Source organism: Leuresthes tenuis, unplaced genomic scaffold, assembly GCF_036924035.1.
Source record: "Leuresthes tenuis unplaced genomic scaffold, fLeuTen1.0.hap1 SCAF_12, whole genome shotgun sequence".
Taxonomy (NCBI): Eukaryota; Metazoa; Chordata; class Actinopteri; order Atheriniformes; family Atherinopsidae; genus Leuresthes; species Leuresthes tenuis.
The window spans coordinates 33,198,760-33,219,835 of record NW_027325366.1 but is presented as its reverse complement, the minus strand read 5'-3'; the positions used below and the strand labels follow the sequence as shown (position 1 = coordinate 33,219,835).

At 45.5% G+C, this 21,076-nt stretch overlaps 1 protein-coding gene across 2 annotated transcripts in view; it reads left to right on the top strand.

Annotated features, from left to right (window-relative positions):
• Positions 1–525: 525 nt before the first annotated feature.
• The window catches only part of abcb6b (ATP binding cassette subfamily B member 6 (LAN blood group) b), a 42,980-nt gene continuing 22,429 nt past the window's right edge, over positions 526–21,076 (top strand). For both annotated transcript variants that reach the window (XM_072397580.1, XM_072397579.1), the window contains exons 1-13: positions 526–787; positions 5,768–5,860; positions 5,933–6,009; positions 8,657–8,772; positions 8,844–8,965; positions 9,312–9,421; positions 9,576–9,641; positions 9,728–9,853; positions 11,978–12,054; positions 12,310–12,373; positions 16,951–17,036; positions 17,492–17,549; positions 20,797–20,901. In XM_072397580.1, coding sequence (XP_072253681.1) covers positions 541–787; positions 5,768–5,860; positions 5,933–6,009; positions 8,657–8,772; positions 8,844–8,965; positions 9,312–9,421; positions 9,576–9,641; positions 9,728–9,853; positions 11,978–12,054; positions 12,310–12,373; positions 16,951–17,036; positions 17,492–17,549; positions 20,797–20,901 — 1,347 coding nt within the window. In that variant the 5' untranslated portion in view covers positions 526–540. The remainder of the gene's footprint in view (positions 788–5,767; positions 5,861–5,932; positions 6,010–8,656; positions 8,773–8,843; positions 8,966–9,311; positions 9,422–9,575; positions 9,642–9,727; positions 9,854–11,977; positions 12,055–12,309; positions 12,374–16,950; positions 17,037–17,491; positions 17,550–20,796; positions 20,902–21,076) is intronic.

Here is a 21,076-nt window from a genome sequence, read left to right as displayed (position 1 = left end):
CAGGGTTCACTTAGTTTTACACTCACTGCTGCTGGATCAGGGGTTCACTTAGTTTCACACTCACTACTGCTGGATCAGGGGTTCACTTAGTTTTACACTCACTGCTGCTGAAGCTGCTGGATCAGGGGTTCACTTAGTTTCACACTCACTGCTGCTGAAGCTGCTGGATCAGGGGTTCACTTAGTTTCTCACTCACTGCTGCTGGATCAGGGGTTCACTTAGTTTCACACTCACTACTGCTGGATCAGGGGTTCACTTAGTTTTACACTCACTGCTGCTGAAGCTGCTGGATCAGGGGTTCACTTAGTTTCACACTCACTGCTGCTGAAGCTGCTGGATCAGGGGTTCACTTAGTTTCTCACTCACTGCTGCTGGATCAGGGGTTCACTTAGTTTCTCACTCACTGCTGCTGGATCAGGGGTTCACTTAGTTTCTCACTCTGCTGCTGAAGCTGCTGGATCAGGGGTTCACTTAGTTTCTCAGTAAATAATGACTCAGGGAATGACTGAAGCAGCCGTACATAAAACAAAATGTGGTGTGATGAGGATATTTCACATTCTTTTTATATTTTCCATCTTTTCTTCCTCTCCCCACCCTCAGATCCAGTGCCCCCCCTCCTCCTCCCCCTCTGCCTGGCAGGGCTGTGGGGGGAAGGTGAGGCTGCTGCTGCCGTACGTCTGGCCCAGAGGCACTACGGCACTGCAGGGACTCGTGCTGCTGTGTGTGGGTTTACTCACAGCAGAGCGGCTGGTTAACGTCTTGGTGCCCATTTACTCCAAGAACATCGGTACGATCCCCAACCCTGAACCTTTACATCAGCTGGCAGGGCATCATTTTCTGTGATGCATTCAAATTTAAATGGAAAGGATGCAGCTGGAGGCGTTACTTCAGCCTCCTGCGCTCTGCTTTCAGACCTCTAGGTGGTGCTGTGGTCTCAGACCTGCGGCCCACCTCCCTGTGGAAGGTTTTAGCAGAACCTTTCAGCATGGGGGGGGGGGGGTTAACGTGTCCTCGAAAAGGCTCCATCAATGCCCTCTGATTTGTATTGCAGAAAAAGCAATAAGAAATGATCTGTTACAAAAGGTCCATTTCACATATATATGTATTTAATATAAATATATTTTAGATATTTATAAATATATAAATATATGTAATATAAATATATATTTTTAGATATTTATATAAATATAAATATATAATATTTAATATAGATAAATGTTTTTAATATAAATATAAATATATGTAATATAAATATATGTATCTAATATAAATATATATTTTTAGATATTTATATAAATATAAATATATAATATTTAATATAGATAAATGTTTTTAATATAAATATAAATATAAATATATATTTTAGATATTTATATTAATATAAATATATAAATATTTTAATATAAATATATGTATTTAATATATAAATACATATATTTAATATAAATATACCATAACTTTTGCAACATAATTTCAAGCCGCCGCAGTAAAAGTTTATGGTTCCATATGTTGAATGATGAATCCAAAAAGTCTTGTCAGTGACTGATTGAGGAAAAAGTCCAGCTTCTGGTTTTCATCATCTGCCTTTTATTAATGACGTTTCTTCTCCTGTGAGGACTTCAGCTCTTCTTTGCTCTGGTTGATGCAGTAAAACTGCAGCTTTAGTTTCCCCTGAAGCTGTTTTCTGCTGAAAAAGGACATTTTGAACCTGCTCAGAACGGCTCTTTAATCAGGATGGAGGATAATTAGCGTTCCGTGAAAACCAGCTGCAGACATTTAATGGAAGTAGGTCGGTTTGGAGAAATGCGTCCTGCTCCTGGAGCCTGCTGCTGCACACGCGCACTGCGCCGGCCTCGTTTCAGCGCTCAGATCTAATTAATAACAGCTCCCTGCGCTCAGGGTTCTGGACGGGTTCGTGGTTCGGATTCAGTGAAAATAAATGACAATTATCTTCACTTCTTTAACTCAGTTAAACACGAGCTGTGGTCCAGAGGCAGAACTTTGACTTTAACTTCATTTAACTTTAAGTTTCCGTTTCACATTCCTGGAAAAAACACTGAAATCATCTGAAGATGTTCAACCAACAACATCTGTGATCAGCTGAGGCTGATGGAGGCTGATGGAGGCTGAAGGAGGCTGATGGAGGCTGATGGAGGCTGACAGAGGCTGAAGGAGGCTGACGGAGGCTGAAGGAGGCTGATGGAGGCTGATGGAGGCAGATGGAGGCTGAAGGAGGCTGAAGGAGGCTGATGGAGGCTGATGGAGGCTGATGGAGGCTGAAGGAGGCTGAAGGAGGCTGACGGAGGCTGACGGAGGCTGATGGAGGCTGAATGAGGCTGATGGAGGCTGATGGAGGCTGATGGAGGCAGAAGGAGACTGAAGGAGGCTGATGGAGGCTGAAGGAGGCTGATGGAGGCAGAAGGAGACTGAAGGAGGCTGAAGGAGGCTGATGGAGGCTGAAGGAGGCTGATAGAGGCTGATGGAGGCTGATGGAGGCTGATGGAGGCTGAAGGAGGCTGATGGAGGCAGAAGGAGACTGAAGGAGGCTGAAGGAGGCTGATGGAGGCTGAAGGAGGCTGATGGAGGCTGATGGAGGCTGAAGGAGGCTGAAGGAGGCTGAAGGAGGCTGAAGGAGGCTGATGGAGGCTGAAGGAGGCTGAAGGAGGCTGAAGGAGACTGATGGAGGCTGATGGAGGCTGAAGGAGGCTGATGGAGGCTGATGGAGGCTGACGGAGGCTGAAGGAGGCTGATGGAGGCTGATGGAGGCTGAAGGAGGCTGAAGGAGGCTGATGGAGGCTGATGGAGGCTGATGGAGGCTGAAGGAGGCTGATGGAGGCTGAAGGAGGCTGAAGGAGGCTGATGGAGGCTGATGGAGGCTGAAGGAGGCTGATGGAGGCTGAAGGAGGCTGAAGGAGGCTGATGGAGGCTGAAGGAGGCTGAAGGAGGCTGAAGGAGACTGATGGAGGCTGATGGAGGCTGAAGGAGGCTGATGGAGGCTGATGGAGGCTGACGGAGGCTGAAGGAGGCTGATGGAGGCTGATGGAGGCTGAAGGAGGCTGAAGGAGGCTGATGGAGGCTGATGGAGGCTGATGGAGGCTGAAGGAGGCTGATGGAGGCTGATGGAGGCTGACGGAGGCTGAAGGAGGCTGAAGGAGGCTGATGGAGGCTGACGGAGGCTGAAGGAGGCTGATGGAGGCTGATGGAGGCTGAAGGAGGCTGATGGAGGCTGACGGAGGCTGAAGGAGGCTGAAGGAGGCTGAAGGAGGCTGATGGAGGCTGATGGAGGCTGAAGGAGGCTGATGGAGGCTGACGGAGGCTGACGGAGGCTGAAGGAGGCTGAAGGAGGCTGATGGAGGCTGACGGAGGCTGACGGACGCTGACGGAGGCTGACGGAGGCTGAAGGAGGCTGAAGGAGGCTGAAGGAGGCTGATGGAGGCTGACGGAGGCTGACGGACGCTGACGGAGGCTGACGGAGGCTGAAGGAGGCTGAAGGAGGCTGAAGGAGGCTGATGGAGGCTGAAGGAGGCTGAAGGAGGCTGAAGGAGGCTGATGGAGGCTGATGGAGGCTGAAGGAGGCTGAAGGAGGCTGACGGAGGCTGATGGAGGCTGATGGAGGCTGAAGGAGGCTGACGGAGGCTGAAGGAGGCTGACGGAGGCTGACGGAGGCTGATGGAGGCTGAAGGAGGCTGATGGAGGCTGATGGAGGCTGAAGGAGGCTGAAGGAGGCTGACGGAGGCTGACGGAGGCTGAAGGAGGCTGATGGAGGCTGAAGGAGGCTGAAGGAGGCTGACGGAGGCTGATGGAGGCTGATGGAGGCTGACGGAGGCTGACGGAGGCTGACGGAGGCTGATGGAGGCTGAAGGAGGCTGAAGGAGGCTGAAGGAGGCTGATGGAGGCTGAAGGAGGCTGAAGGAGGCTGAAGGAGGCTGAAGGAGGCTGATGGAGGCTGATGGAGGCTGTGGTATCTTCCTCCTGGGCCTTTCCTCTGCAGATTGAGATTTCAGTCAGTTTTTCCGTCTCATTGTTGTTTTGTGACTGGTTCAGTTCAGAAATCATAACTGAGGTCCTCCACTAAACCTGATGAATGAAACTCGGACTCCCAGCAGGAGAGGGAAAGGGTTTCATGAACATCTGAACCCAGTAAAAAGTCTTTAAATGCATCCCAGCAGACCGGGATCCAGCCCGGGTGGATGCAGGGCTCAGCTTCAGCAGGAGGGGAGGCCTTCATCTGCAGCTCCTTTGTTGCCTGTTTTGTACGCAGGTCTGCTTCCAGCACAAGGCAACGACCCAGAAGCCTCCACTTCAGAGGAAGTCAGCATCTATTTTGTCTTCAGCTGCTTTTCCTTTTCAGTAAAGCGGCCGTTTGGCTTTTGGACCGACATGAAAGGATGAGCCGGCGAGAAAGAGTCTGAGCGCCGCTTTGTGTGATGAGGAAGGCGTGGAAGAGGGTTCCAGTGAGTGTGTGTTGGTGGGATGGCTGTTGGGGGTTTTCGGGGAGGTCACCCCTCCTGCCAGTCATGCTTAGACAGCATTAGCGGCCTTTTTCCTGGAGTCAACACACCGGTACAACAGAGGTTTTGTCTCCAGGTCCGAGCCGCCTCCCACCCTCCGATCCCAAGATGTGAAGCCAAAGAGTGGAAAGCACCCCCCACTGAAATGTGAAAGAAGGCATTTCTCTTCTTCATCGTTCATTTATCTCCTTCTTTATCTCCTTCTTTATCTCATTCTTTATCTCCTTCTTCGTTCATTCTTTATCTCCTTCTTTATCTCCTTCTTTATCTCCTTCTTCGTTCATTCTTTATCTCATTCTTTATCTCCTTCTTTATCTCCTTCTTTATCTCATTCTTTATCTCCTTCTTTATCTCCTTCTTTATCTCCTTCTTTATCTCCTTCTTCGTTCATTCTTTATCTCCTTCTTTATCTCCTTCTTTATCTCCTTCTTTATCTCATTCTTTATCTCCTTCTTTATCTCCTTCTTTATCTCATTCTTTATCTCCTTCTTTATCTCCTTATTTATCTCCTTCTTTATCTCATTCTTTATCTCCTTCTTTATCTCCTTCTTTATCTCCTTCTTTATCTCATTCTTTATCTCCTTCTTCGTTCATTCTTTATCTCCTTCTTTATCTCCTTCTTTATCTCCTTCTTCGTTCATTCTTTATCTCATTCTTTATCTCCTTCTTTATCTCCTTCTTTATCTCATTCTTTATCTCCTTCTTTATCTCCTTCTTTATCTCCTTCTTTATCTCCTTCTTCGTTCATTCTTTATCTCCTTCTTTATCTCCTTCTTTATCTCCTTCTTTATCTCATTCTTTATCTCCTTCTTTATCTCCTTCTTTATCTCATTCTTTATCTCCTTCTTTATCTCCTTATTTATCTCCTTCTTTATCTCATTCTTTATCTCCTTCTTTATCTCCTTCTTTATCTCCTTCTTTATCTCCTTCTTTATCTCCTTATTTATCTCCATCTTTATCTCCTTCTTTATCTCCTTCTTTATCCCCTTCTTTATCTCATTCTTTATCTCCTTCTTTATCTCCTTCTTTATCTCCTTCTTTATCTCCTTCTTTATCTCCATCTTTATCTCCCGCTCTGTCTGGATCTCCTCTTCTTTCCTCTTTTCAATGACATCATTATTTCCTGGTCTCGTACGTGAAGCTAATGAAAGTGAACGAGGTGTGTGTGCCAGCGCCGTGAGGCGGTCAGAACCTTTTAGTTCCACTGAGTTTAAGAAGTTCTGCTGATGAAGTGGAAACTGTGTGTTTGTGTGCAGTGAACCAGCTTTCTGCAGGAGGCCTCTGGACCTCACTGGTTTCCACCGTCGGCATCTACACGCTGCTCAAGTTCCTGCAAGGAGGAGGAGCAGGTGAATATCTGTGAAAAAGGTTGTTGTTCATCTTCTGCTCATCTCTCACGCCGCTCTTTCCTGCTTTTGAAGGCACCTCCGGCTTCATCAGCAACCTCCGTCAGTTCCTGTGGATCAAAGTTCAGCAGTTCACCAGCCGAGGCGTTCAGGTACCTTTCAGTTCTCCGTCATCTGTCCTTTCATTCAATTCAGTTTTATTTATAAAGCGCCAGATTACAACAATTGTCATCTCAAGGCACTTAAATAATAAAGTCCAATTCAAGCCAATTGGAATTCAATTCATTGTAATCATAATCCAATTAATTCATATGGAGCCAATTCAAAAAATAATATCCGAGCTAAGGAAACCAACAGATTGGACCGAAACTTGTCTTCAGTCCAATCTCCCGTCCTGAGCCTGAGGGACTGTGGAAAGGAACGACTCCCTTTAACAGGAAGAAACCTCTGGCAGAACCAGAACCAGGAAGAAACCTCTGGCAGAACCAGGAAGAAACCTCTGGCAGAACCAGAACCAGGAAGAAACCTCTGGCAGAACCAGAACCAAGAAGAAACATCTGGCAGAACCAGAACCAGGAAGAAGCCTCTGGCAGAACCAGACTCAGGAAGAAACCTCTGGCAGAACCAGAACCAGGAAGAAACCTCTGGCAGAACCAGACTCAGGAAGAAACCTCTGGCAGAACCAGAACCAGGAAGAAACCTCTGGCAGAACCAGAACCAGGAAGGGAGGCCATCCGCCTCGACCAGCTGGGGTTTGAGAAGACAGAAAAGAGGGAAAAGAGGGGGGAAAAACACCATAACACCATTCAAAGAATACCTGCTGGAACAGGGAAACACAAGTTAATAACCACAATAATGTCACATGGACATAAAATCATTTGAGAAATTAAACAGGGGGGAAAAGAGAGGAAAGTGAGGAAAGGTGTGACAGATGAGGTCCCCCAGCAGGCTGGGCCTATAGCAGCAGAACTATGGGATGTTTCAGGATCACCTGAGCCATCCCTAACTATAAGCTTTATCAGAAAGGAAAGTTTCAGCCTGATCTTAAAGGTAGAGAGGGTGTCTGCTTCCTGAAGCCAAACTGGCAGCTGGTTCCACAGAGAGGGGCCTGATAACTGAAGGCTCTGCCTCCCATTCTGCTTTTAGGGGCCTGATAACTGAAGGCTCTGCCTCCCATTCTGCTTTTAGGGGCCTGATAACTGAAGGCTCTGCCTCCCATTCTGCTTTTAGGGGCCTGATAACTGAAGGCTCTGCCTCCCATTCTGCTTTTAGGGGCCTGATAACTGAAGGCTCTGCCTCCCATTCTGCTTTTAGGGGCCTGATAACTGAAGGCTCTGCCTCCCATTCTGCTTTTAGGGGCCTGATAACTGAAGGCTCTGCCTCCCATTCTGCTTTTAGGGGCCTGATAACTGAAGGCTCTGCCTCCCATTCTACTTTTAGGGGCCTGATAACTGAAGGCTCTGCCTCCCATTCTGCTTTTAGGGGCCTGATAACTGAAGGCTCTGCCTCCCATTCTGCTTTTAGGGGCCTGATAACTGAAGGCTCTGCCTCCCATTCTGCTTTTAGGGGCCTGATAACTGAAGGCTCTGCCTCCAATTCTGCTTTTAGGGGCCTGATAACTGAAGGCTCTGCCTCCCATTCTGCTTTTAGGGGCCTGATAACTGAAGGCTCTGCCTCCCATTCTGCTTTTAGGGGCCTGATAACTGAAGGCTCTGCCTCCCATTCTGCTTTTAGGGGCCTGATAACTGAAGGCTCTGCCTCCCATTCTGCTTTTAGGGGGCTGATAACTGAAGGCTCTGCCTCCCATTCTGCTTTTAGGGGCCTGATAACTGAAGGCTCTGCCTCCCATTCTGCTTTTAGGGGCCTGATAACTGAAGGCTCTGCCTCCCGTTCTACTTTTAGGGGCCTGATAACTGAAGGCTCTGCCTCCCATTCTGCTTTTAGGGGCCTGATAACTGAAGGCTCTGCCTCCCATTCTGCTTTTAGGGGCCTGATAACTGAAGGCTCTGCCTCCCATTCTGCTTTTAGGGGCCTGATAACTGAAGGCTCTGCCTCCCATTCTGCTTTTAGGGGCCTGATAACTGAAGGCTCTGCCTCCCATTCTGCTTTTAGGGGCCTGATAACTGAAGGCTCTGCCTCCCATTCTGCTTTTAGGGGCCTGATAACTGAAGGCTCTGCCTCCCATTCTGCTTTTAGGGGCCTGATAACTGAAGGCTCTGCCTCCAATTCTGCTTTTAGGGGCCTGATAACTGAAGGCTCTGCCTTCCATTCTGCTTTTAGGGGCCTGATAACTGAAGGCTCTGCCTCCAATTCTGCTTTTAGGGGCCTGATAACTGAAGGCTCTGCCTTCCATTCTGCTTTTAGGGGCCTGATAACTGAAGGCTCTGCCTCCCATTCTGCTTTTAGAAACTCTGGGAACCACAAGGAAACCTGCAGCCTGAGAGCAAAGTGCTCATTCTGGTGTCTTGTGATCTCGTGGAATTCAGGATGAATTCTGGTTTATGTTCGTGAAGAAAGGGTGTGAGGATCATTCTGTAATTTCAGTTTATTTTTAAGCATGTTCTGTGACCATCGAAAGCTCAAATGAACCAAAACAAGGGAGGTTGCTCCTTAGGTCACAGGCCAGAAATCATCTCAAAGGTGAGTCAGACACATACATTTAAACTCATTCTGAAGCTCTTTCACAGCTCCTGAATGATGAATTTTAACCGTTTAAACCCACCTGTGAACGTTGGCAGGTGGAGAAAACCAGAATAAAATCACCTGGGTTCCTCTCCGTCCTTTCCTTCTGCTCTTTAGGTGCGCTTGTTTTCCCACCTGCATGGATTGTCTTTGCGTTGGCACCTGGAGAGACACACCGGTGACGTGCTGAGGAGCATCGACCGAGGAACCTCGTCCATCAACAACCTGCTGAGGTGAGCCGGCTGGAAACCTTCAGCTCAAACCATCCGGTGCTCCTTTAACCTGAGGCTGTTTGGGTCTGCAGCTACATCCTGTTCAGTATCCTGCCCACCATCCTTGACATCATCATCGCCATCATCTACTTCGTCTCCTACTTCAGCGTCTGGTTTGGACTCATTGTTCTCACCTGCATGGTTCTGTACCTCAGTGAGTCCTGATTCTTACTAAGTTCTGGGATCTGTTTGGTCAAGTTGAAGCTTTTTGGAGAAACTACAAGCAGAGCAAACACAGCAGAGAGAAGTAGGCTTTACTTTAGCTAAATATAATGAAGTCAGGACCAGATTTACTAATCCAGATAATTGGTAGATGGTTGCAAATCGGAACCAACACCCATGGTGATCTACGAATGCCTGTTCGTGTCTCAGAGCTCAGAACTAACAGAGTCGTTGGGTTTTATAGCAGCAAGAGTTCAGCTTTTTGCTAAAGAAGAAGGTTTTTCTCTGATTCTTTACAGTTTTAAGCAGAGATTAAGCAGCTTGTCTCCTGTCCACAGCCTGCACCATCCTCATCACAGAGTGGAGAACAAAGTACCGCAGAGAGATGAACAACCAGGACAACAGGGCAAAGTCCAGAGCTGTCGACTCGCTGCTCAACTTTGAGACGGTAAAAGACACCGGGTTTCTGCCTGAAAGGGGATTATTTCATTTATTTAATGCCGTCATATCTGAACCGATTCAACACGAAACTGGCCTTCCTTTTATAAAGACTCCTCCTCAGAGATGACCTGTTGTTGAGCTAATCTTCATGATCCCAACAGGTGAAATACTACAATGCTGAAGATTACGAAGTCCGCTGCTTTGAAGAAGCCATTCTGAGATATCAGGTGAGTTTGTGCTGGATATGAAACCTGTTGGTGCAGCTTCAGGTAAATCCTCAGATGGAAAAGCTTTGCTGGTTCTGTTTGTGCAGCGCTGCGAGTGGAAGAGCTCAGCTTCTCTTGCTCTGCTGAATCAAGCCCAGAACATCATCATTGGGTCGGGGCTGCTGGCCGGGTCGCTGCTCTGCGCCTACCTGGTCTCTCTGGGACAGTTCCAGGTATGAAATCACAGGTTTCTTCACGAGCTGCAAATGTTTTGAGCAAAGATTAGATGCAGAATCCAATTGCCAGAGAAGTTAGAAGGTTTTCTAACTTGTTCGGACTTTATTAAACAGAGCAGAGCTTTTACTGAGTGTTGAAAAGAATTTAAATATGCCGCAGCTGGTCAGTAATAAAAAATAAATCCATAAATCGGATGGTAGCAGGAGCCTGAACGACCTCAGTGGCTCAGACACCTTTGTGACATAAACTTCTCTGGAAACTTCTCTGGAAAGATCACGTTACCTCGGTTGCTCGTTCAGCCGCTTTGCATTACTAAACATAAGAAAGATCAGACCATACCTGACCCAACATGCCCCCCAGCTCCTGCTGCAGGCCATGGTCATCTCCCACCTTCACTCCTGCAACGCTCTCCTAACTGGTCTCCTAACTGGTTTCCTAACTGGTTTCCTAACTGGTCTCCTAACTGGTTTCCTAACTGGTTTCCTAACTGGTCTCCTAACTGGTCTCCTAACTGGTTTCCTAACTGGTTTCCTAACTGGTCTCCTAACTGGTCTCCTAACTGGTTTCCTAACTGGTCTCCTAACTGGTCTCCTAACTGGTCTCCTAACTGGTCTCCTAACAGGTTTCCTAACTGGTCTCCTAACTGGTTTCCTAACTGGTCTCCTAACTGGTCTCCTAACTGGTCTCCTAACTGGTTTCCTAACTGGTCTCCTAACTGGTTTCCTAACTGGTTTCCTAACTGGTCTCCTAACTGCTCTCCTAACTGGTCTCCTAACTGGTTTCCTAACTGGTCTCCTAACTGGTTTCCTAACTGGTTTCCTAACTGGTCTCCTAACTGGTTTCCTAACTGGTTTCCTAACTGGTCTCCTAACTGGTCTCCTAACTGGTTTCCTAACTGGTTTCCTAACTGGTCTCCTAACTGGTCTCCTAACTGGTTTCCTAACTGGTCTCCTAACTGGTTTCCTAACTGGTCTCCTAACTGGTCTCCTAACTGGTCTCCTAACAGGTTTCCTAACTGGTCTCCTAACTGGTTTCCTAACTGGTCTCCTAACTGGTCTCCTAACTGGTCTCCTAACTGGTCTCCTAACTGGTTTCCTAACTGGTCTCCTAACTGGTTTCCTAACTGGTCTCCTAACTGCTCTCCTAACTGGTCTCCTAACTGGTTTCCTAACTGGTCTCCTAACTGGTTTCCTAACTGGTCTCCTAACTGGTCTCCTAACTGGTTTCCTAACTGGTCTCCTAACTGGTCTCCTAACTGGTCTCCTAACTGGTCTCCTAACTGGTTTCCTAACTGGTCTCCTAACTGGTTTCCTAACTGGTTTCCTAACTGGTCTCCTAACTGCTCTCCTAACTGGTCTCCTAACTGGTTTCCTAACTGGTCTCCAGCCTGTGAAACCTCTGCAGATGGTCCAGAACGCGGCGGTGCGTCTGGTCTTGGATCAGCCTAAAAGAACACGCCCCCCCTCTGTTCATTGAGCTCCTCTGGCTGCCCTTAGCATCAGATCCAAGTCCCTGATGTTAGCTACAAAGAGCTTAATGGAACGGCTCCATCTACTTGAATGCTCTTGCAAAGGCTTCTGTCCCAACTGGGTCCCTCCGTTGGTCCCAGGATTGTCGTCTAGCAGCTCCTACACCACGCCTAAGACAATCCAAACTCTGTTCATGTGTCGTCCCACGATGGTGGAATGACCTACCGAGCGCTACCAGAACAGGGGCGTCCCTGTCTATCTTCAAGAAGCTCCTGAAAACCCAGCTCTTCAGAGAGCATCTCCTATCCCAGCACTTACCTTGTACTTCCCTCCCCCCTCTATCTCTGCTCTTTATCTTTCTGCACTTCCTTCTATGCCTGCACCCTATCTCTGCTCTGTCCCCTCTGACAGAGTCGGACTCCTGGGTTCCTTCTATGTAGCTTATTGTTAGCTTTTTATATAGCTGTTATATCTTCATTTGTAAGTCGCTTTGGATAAAAGCGTCTGATAAATACAGAAACAGAAACATAAACTTTAATTCCCTGCAGGCACAAAGTTGACAGTCGTGACTCAGCTTCATAGATTTGACTCTATCTTGAGGCTGAATGGTTCCTTTATAAAACTGGAGCTGAATGTCATTTGGTCCCACAGGTTGGCGATTATGTCCTCTTTGGAACCTACATCATCCAGCTGTACACGCCTCTGAACTGGTTTGGTACCTACTACAGGTGAGAAGAAAAGATGAGAAGATGAAATAAAAACAAGGTTTTACGGCTCGGCTCAATCTACATGTTTTTGGGGCTTTGACCTTTCACCCTTTGAAGGCACAAAGCCTGAAGAACCATTTCAGGACCAACAGGACAGCATCTGTCTGACAGAGCGCTCGTTCAGTCACGTGATGAATGATTGGAACAGTTTAAAAACAGGGAGCCGTTGTTTCTGTGCTGAATGTGCTGAAGCCTGTGCATGATGCGTGTCTGCAGGCTGATTCAGAGTGCGTTCGTGGACATGGAGAACATGCTGTCACTGCTGGCAGAGCACAGAGAGGTGAGTCAGCTGTGATGTCAAAGTTCTCCTCAATACGTTTGGATTGTCCACATGTCAGCCCGATTTTTTTCAATGGAAGCCCAAGAACAAGCTGGAGAAATCGTTTATTAAATAAAGTATTTATTAGTGGTCACATAGTAAAGTATTTTGCAGCTGGACTCGGAGGAAATCCGTCAGGCCGAGCCCCGATATCCGGAAACATGTCATATTTATATTCAGCTTTATCTCTTTATATCATATTTATATTCAGCTTTATCTCACAGAGGTTGTTTTCACACTTGTCAGAGTATAATTGGCCAGTTTTTAGTGGCCTGACCAGGCCAGCTGCTGTCCTTGTTGTGTTCTTTGGATGTGATAAACTGTTTTAGGCTCGGATCTAATGTACCAGACCTATCTGCTCCAATAGAGATGTTCTGTCTGACCCAGTTGTTTATGGTCTTGGACCATCTTAAGGTCATTGATTGTGCTGCATGAGCAGAGTGGAAAAGTACCAGCTAGGACCATAGGTTATTTAGGAAAATACAGAATATGAATTTATAATGTCTAAGATCAAAGCCAATTATAACACACAGAAAATTAACAGTCTGTGCAGCTTCTCATCCGACTCACCGGCACTTTCACACAATCACACCCTCACAATGTGGCACTGACTGTTCAAGAAGCTTCAGCATGTGGAAAAGTGACAGAAGAGCTGCTTTTTCACAGGAAAGGGGCTGCTGTGGCCGATGAAGACGTTAAAATCTCACGTGTGGGAACAGCTTTATTCTCTGTGAATACAAAAGTAGGGTTTTAAACCTCGTGGGGGCTCAGATCAACCTTTAAATCACGTAGCGATGGTGCTGCGTTTTAAGAGCTCATTTAAATACAATTAAAGCTCAAACGCTCAGAATAGAAGAAAACCTGAGTTTTCAGATGTAATTCAGTGGCAGTTAAGGTTGGAAAGAGCTGAGGTAAAGATTAAATGGCACTTTTTTGGTATTTGTGGCTCATATTTATTTATATTCTGCTAGTTATTAGTTATTCACTCATATGTTCTCCATTATTCTGAACAGATCAACCGGGCCTTATGTGTCTAAAGCAGGCAGATTTAACCAGAACAAGCCAGAATCTCATATTTCAGACTGGATTATGATCATATAATGGTTGACCTTCAGTTTGACCTTCAACTCTCAGCACATTAACTCATATGTCTCTGTGTGGACGGGCAGCAGCTTGGCACCCATCAAAATTTCTTCAGAAATGTTCTAGTTATTAGTTATTAATTACAAGTTAGTAAAAAGGACTTTGGATGAAGTTTGGATTAACATGAATTTTTGAGACACTTATTCTGATTCTTTAATACAGTTTAATCTTATTGGAGTTTTACATTTAATCATAAAACAATCTTTTATTTAGTGAACATGAGAATGAGGGCCGGCAGAGTTAAAGCTACAGCTTTATAAAAAGCATAAAACAGGCTAATCCATTCTCATGTTCAGTAAACGGAGGAATGACGGCTGGAAGAAACAGAAATTAAATACATAAATTAAAGCTTCCTGCTCAGAACAAGGTTCACACAGTCAAATGTCGGCGGATTAGCAGGTCAACAAGTCTCTGTGTGTGACTTTGTGTATATTTGTGCTGAACGCTGCGACCCGGTCTGCCTGTATGTGTGCTTCTGTTTGTGTTTTGGTGGGAAAAGGCGTCCTCCGGCTGCCTCACTGAAGGCTCCTACATTCACAGGCCCTTGATATGGTAAACAGCCACATGAATGTGGACAAAAGCCCTCGAGCACCTTAAAAACACAGCGGCCCTTTTCTGCGGCTTGGGAAGCTGCAGGCGAGGGGAGGCGCTGCTGGAGGAGGAGGGTGAAGAGGGACGGCTGCAGAGCTGATGGCCATAAAATGTCAAACTGCCATCAATCTGAAGGGGGAAGACGAGAGGAAGGATGTTCGAGGAAAGGACAGGAAACATTCAATTCTATTCAATTCAGTTCAGTTTTATTTATAAAGCGCCAGATTACAACAACTGTCATCTCAAGGCACTTAAATAATAAAGTCCAATTCAAGCCAATTGTAATTAAATTCATTGTAATCATAATCCAATTAATTCATATGGAGCCAATTAAAAAATAATATCCGAGCTAAAGAAACCAACAGATTGGACCGAAACTTGTCTTCAGTCCAATCTCCCGTCCTGAGCCTGAGGGACTGTGGAAAGGAACGACTCCCTTTTAACAGGAAGAAACCTCTGGCAGAACCAGAACCAGGAAGAAACCTCTGGCAGAACCAGAACCAGGAAGAAACCTCTGGCAGAACCAGACTCAGGAAGAAACCTCTGGCAGAACCAGGAAGAAACCTCTGGCAGAACCAGAACCAGGAAGAAACCTCTGGCAGAACCAGACTCAGGAAGAAGCCTCTGGCAGAACCAGGAAGAAACCTCTGGGAGAACCAGAACCAGGAAGAAAACTCTGGGAGAACCAGAACCAGGAAGAAACCTCTGGCAGAACCAGGAAGAAACCTCTGGCAGAACCAGACTCAGGAAGAAAACTCTGGGAGAACCAGAACCAGGAAGAAACCTCTGGCAGAACCAGAACCAGGAAGGGTGTCCATCCGCCTCGACCAGCTGGGGTTTGAGAAGACAGAAAAGAGGGAAAAGAGGAGGAAAAACACCATAACACCATTCAAAGGATACCTGCTGGAACAGGGAAACACAAGTTAATAACCACAATAATGTCACATGGACATAAAATCATTTGAGAAATTAAACAGGGGGAAAAAGAGAGCAAAGTGAGGAAAGGTGAGACAGATGAGGTCCCCCAGCAGGCTGGGCCTATAGCAGCAGAACTATGGGATGTTTCAGGGTCACCTGAGCCATCCCTAACTATAAGCTTTATCAGAAAGGAAAGTTTCAGCCTGATCTTAAAGGTAGAGAGGGTGTCTGCTTCCTGAAGCCAAACTGGTTCCACAGAGAGGGGCCTGATAACTGAAGGCTCTGCCTCCCATTCTGCTTTTAGGGGTCTGATAACTGAAGGCTCTGCCTCCCATTCTGCTTTTAGGGGCCTGATAACTGAAGGCTCTGCCTCCCATTCTGCTTTTAGGGGCCTGATAACTGAAGGCTCTGCCTCCCATTCTGCTTTTAGGGGCCTGATAACTGAAGGCTCTGCCTCCCATTCTACTTTTAGGGGCCTGATAACTGAAGGCTCTGCCTCCCATTCTGCTTTTAGGGGCCTGATAACTGAAGGCTCTGCCTCCCATTCTGCTTTTAGGGGCCTGATAACTGAAGGCTCTGCCTCCCGTTCTGCTTTTAGGGGCCTGATAACTGAAGGCTCTGCCTCCCATTCTGCTTTTAGGGGCTTGATAACTGAAGGCTCTGCCTCCCATTCTGCTTTTAGGGGCCTGATAACTGAAGGCTCTGCCTCCCATTCTGCTTTTAGGGGCCTGATAACTGAAGGCTCTGCCTCCCATTCTGCTTTTAGGGGCCTGATAACTGAAGGCTCTGCCTCCCATTCTACTTTTAGGGGCCTGATAACTGAAGGCTCTGCCTCCCATTCTGCTTTTAGGGGCCTGATAACTGAAGGCTCTGCCTCCCATTCTGCTTTTAGGGGCCTGATAACTGAAGGCTCTGCCTCCCGTTCTGCTTTTAGGGGCCTGATAACTGAAGGCTCTGCCTCCCATTCTGCTTTTAGGGGCCTGATAACTGAAGGCTCTGCCTCCCATTCTGCTTTTAGGGGCTTGATAACTGAAGGCTCTGCCTCCAATTCTGCTTTTAGAAACATGTCTGAGAGGAAGAAAAGTGAGGAGGCTGAAGCAATAATAGACAATCAAACATTCTGTGACAAGCTGCTGATTTACAAAAGTATCCAAAGCACCAAATTCCACAGTCACAATATGGAATAATACACTCTGTATACAAATACAGGACTGCAAAAAAGCAGTTTGACGCGGATCTGTACTGGGACCACTTTTATTTGTTTAAATGATGCGGATCCAACTGTATGCTGATGATACGGTTACTTATTCACGTGGCTGCAAACTGATTCCAGCTGATTTATTATATTCCGTATTACAACATGACTTGTACAAGTATTTTCTTCTCAAAGCGGACAAATGAAATGATGTCAGGCACAAATTTCCAGCTGTGGTTGAGTTTAGGCAGCTGGCTGCCTCTGATCGAGTCTCCGACCGAATGGAAGTTAAGGATGAAACAAGAAACAAACAACAGGGAATAAAAATGTCAAAAACAGTCAAAATAAATAAGTGAATGAACAGATAAAGAATTCCAGTCTGTAAAAATTGGTTTTAAGAAGTGATTTAGAAGAAGTCAGTGATTCTGAGAGCCTTATTTCCTCGGGCGGGTCGCTCCAAAGTCGAGGGGTTCTGAGGTTCTGGTGGCCAGGAAGGACCTCCCAGAGGATCTAAAGCTGGGAAATAATTCCTGTTTGAATGTGACCGGACTTGGTCCGATTAATGGGTCTGATTACGTCCCCTGATCCAATCTTTATTTGATCCACTGCACCAATTGTTCTGCTCTTGGATAGCTGCAACATGATGTCATCTCCCCTCTCTCTTCCCCTGGTTTCCTCCTCTTCGTCGCAGGTGGAAGATGCTGAAGACGCGCAGGACTTGCAGCTCACAGCAGGTCAGGTGGAGTTTGACGGAGTCTGTTTCAGCTACGTTTCGGGGTGTGTAGCCAACAAAAGATCCATTTGTGTTGACTTCCACTGGATGCCAGTGAACTCTTTATAAACTCATTTTACTGCCAGCAGTCTGTTGTGCTTGTTCAGATATTGAGCTGAAAATGAGATTTTCAGAGGCAGTTCGATGCTTTAATGTACAGAACATATATTCCACATGTTCCAGCTTCACCTGCAGTATATCTGCTCTCCATCACATGGATGATGCTGACCTTTAGAAGCTGAATATTTCTGCTGGTTCAGTGTTATTTATAGTCTTATTTACAGCCTAATGGAAGCACACATGCAGAGGGGAGGAGGTCCAGAGTGGATTTATGGTGTATAAGAATGAACATTAGTCATCTCACACTGATCCTCCTTGACCAAAACTATTTCCCGTTCATGTTTTGCTGCCTGTCTGTCTTGAACTGGGACTAAATGAACTCCATTTTGATCCTGTGCAGCACTGAGGTTCTCCAGGACGTGACGTTTACAGTGAAGGCAGGACAGACTGTTGCTTTGGTATGTTTTCCTCTGAGCACCACACCTACCTCACTGCTGTCTATAGAGTCTCATCCGATGGGAAACCATCACAGATAACTTCTCATATTGACAGATTTTGTTTTAAGATGTCTGTTTGGGATAAGATGTAACATCAGTGAATGAGCAGTTTGAACCATTTCCATCTTGGAACAACCCTTTTTCTGTTTTTCTCTCCTGATTGACAAAAATTCTCTTGTGTTGACCAGCACTATGTCTTTGTTAAAGTGTCCTGATCAACAGTTCTGCAGCTTTCTGAAACCTTTAAAGTGTCCTGATCAACAGTTCTGCAGCTTTCTGAAACCTTTAAAGTGTCCTGATCAATAGTTCTGCAGCTTTCTGAAACCTTTAAAGTGTCCTGATCAACAGTTCTGCAGCTTTCTGAAACCTTTAAAGTGTCCTGATCAACAGTTCTGCAGCTTTCTGGAACCTTTAAAGTGTCCTGATCAACAGTTCTGCAGCTTTCTGAAACCTTTAAAGTGTCCTGATCAACAGTTCTGCAGCTTTCTGGAACCTTTAAAGTGTCCTGATCAACAGTTCTGCAGCTTTCTGAAACCTTTAAAGTGTCCTGATCAACAGTTCTGCAGCTTTCTGGAACCTTTAAAGTGTCCTGATCAACAGTTCTGCAGCTTTCTGAAACCTTTAAAGTGTCCTGATCAACAGTTCTGCAGCTTTCTGAAACCTTTAAAGTGTCCTGATCAACAGTTCTGCAGCTTTCTGAAACCTTTAAAGTGTCCTGATCAACAGTTCTGCAGCTTTCTGAAACCTTTAAAGTGTCCTGATCAATAGTTCTGCAGCTTTCTGAAACCTTTAAAGTGTCCTGATCAACAGTTCTGCAGCTTTCTGTAACCTTTAAAGTGTCCTGATCAATAGTTCTGCAGCTTTAAACCTTTAAAGTGTCCTGATCAACAGTTCTGCAGCTTTCTGAAACCTTTAAAGTGTCCTGATCAACAGTTCTGCAGCTTTCTGTAACCTTTAAAGTGTCCTGATCAACAGTTCTGCAGCTTTCTGAAACCTTTAAAGTGTCCTGATCAACAGTTCTGCAGCTTTCTGTAACCTTTAAAGTGTCCTGATCAACAGTTCTGCAGCTTTCTGAAACCTTTAAAGTGTCCTGATCAACAGTTCTGCAGCTTTCTGTAACCTTTAAAGTGTCCTGATCAATAGTTCTGCAGCTTTCTGTAACCTTTAAAGTGTCCTGATCAACAGTTCTGCAGCTTTCTGAAACCTTTAAAGTGTCCTGATCAACAGTTCTGCAGCTTTCTGTAACCTTTAAAGTGTCCTGATCAACAGTTCTGCAGCTTTCTGAAACCTTTAAAGTGTCCTGATCAACAGTTCTGCAGCTTTCTGTAACCTTTAAAGTGTCCTGATCAATAGTTCTGCAGCTTTCTGAAACCTTTAAAGTGTCCTGATCAATAGTTCTGCAGCTTTCTGAAACCTTTAAAGTGTCCTGATCAACAGTTCTGCAGCTTTCTGAAACCTTTAAAGTGTCCTGATCAACAGTTCTGCAGCTTTCTGAAACCTTTAAAGTGTCCTGATCAACAGTTTTGCAGCTTTCTGAAACCTTTAAAGTGTCCTGATCAACAGTTCTGCAGCTTTCTGTAACCTTTAAAGTGTCCTGATCAACAGTTCTGCAGCTTTCTGAAACCTTTAAAGTGTCCTGATCAACAGTTCTGCAGCTTTCTGTAACCTTTAAAGTGTCCTGATCAATAGTTCTGCAGCTTTCTGAAACCTTTAAAGTGTCCTGATCAATAGTTCTGCAGCTTTCTGAAACCTTTAAAGTGTCCTGATCAACAGTTCTGCAGCTTTCTGAAACCTTTAAAGTGTCCTGATCAACAGTTCTGCAGCTTTCTGAAACCTTTAAAGTGTCCTGATCAACAGTTCTGCAGCTTTCTGAAACCTTTAAAGTGTCCTGATCAATAGTTCTGCAGCTTTCTGTAACCTTTAAAGTGTCCTGATCAATAGTTCTGAAGCTTTCTGAAACCTTTAAAGTGTCCTGATCAATAGTTCTGCAGCTTTCTGAAACCTTTAAAGTGTCCTGATCAATAGTTCTGCAGCTTTCTGTAACTTTAAAGTGTCCTGATCAATAGTTCTGCAGCTTTCTGTAACCTTTAAAGTGTCCTGATCAACAGTTCTGCAGCTTTCTGAAACCTTTAAAGTGTCCTGATCAACAGTTCTGCAGCTTTCTGAAACCTTTAAAGTGTCCTGATCAACAGTTCTGCAGCTTTCTGAAACCTTTAAAGTGTCCTGATCAACAGTTCTGCAGCTTTCTGAAACCTTTAAAGTGTCCTGATCAACAGTTCTGCAGCTTTCTGAAACCTTTAAAGTGTCCTGATCAATAGTTCTGCAGCTTTCTGAAGGTCTTTCACAGTTTTTCTTTGGACATTTTCTGCTTTTTCCCTCATCTTCAGTCCTTGTTCCTGAGCATTTTCAGTGTTTTTTCTTTGTTCAGCCACTTAACTCTGACCTTTGAACCCTTCAGGCAGAAAAAAGGCTCCTAACTCAAGGGATGAACCAGTGTTGTGTCGACACAGAACAGACAACTTAGCAAAGAAGCCATTTTAAACTGGATCTTTAGGCACTTTGTTACCAGCAGCCTGTCACAAAGACACATCATTTGTTCCCATTTCTTTAGCTGCATCTATGAAAAACAGCAAAGAAAACACAGTTTGACAGACAGAAAATAGGATTTCTGCAGCAACAAGGTGATTCCCAAAGAGCTATTAGCTGAAAACTTGGCATATCTCAGCATGGTGTGCAGTGTGTCCTTAAAACATTTGAGGAAACTGGACAAGTGGAGGACAAAAGAAGAAGTGTCAGGCCTAAAAAACTATCTACAGCAGATGAACAGGATCTGAAAGTGATGTCCTTAAGAAAGAGGAAAAAATCCAGCTGTGACCTGACAGGACCTGAGAGATGCATCTGGACCTTCAGCTGATCCATCTACTGTTGGCCCAAGCCTCATCAGAAATGGTCTCCATGGAAGGGTGGCTGTCAAGAAGCCGTTCTTAAGGAAGGGAAACAGGGAGAAAAGGCTGAGCTGTGCCAAATGACACAAGAAGTGGACTGAAAATCAGTGAAAATGAAACTTTAGCTGATGGAAGAATTGTCCCAGTTAATCAAACTTATCAGCGTGGTTTTATTTCCACCAACAGTAAATGAATGTTTGATTTCAGCATTAACGGTTTAAGCAGCAGAACTGTGGCCACTAAGTGAAAGTTGTTGTGTGCAGGTTGGTCCGTCCGGATCAGGGAAAAGCTCCATCCTGCGTCTGCTGTTCAGATTCTACGATCCTCAGAGTGGCTGCATCCGCATCGATGGGCAGGACATCACCAAGGTACACACAAATGTAAATGTCATTTATTTATACAGCCCTTTACAACAGTCCATTTCGGTTTACAGCAGATAATAAATAAAGAAAAGAATAAGTACAAAACAATAAAATAACAGGAAACGCAATAAAATACAGCAAAATTGAATAAGATAATATAAAAGTGTCACCATGCTACTGG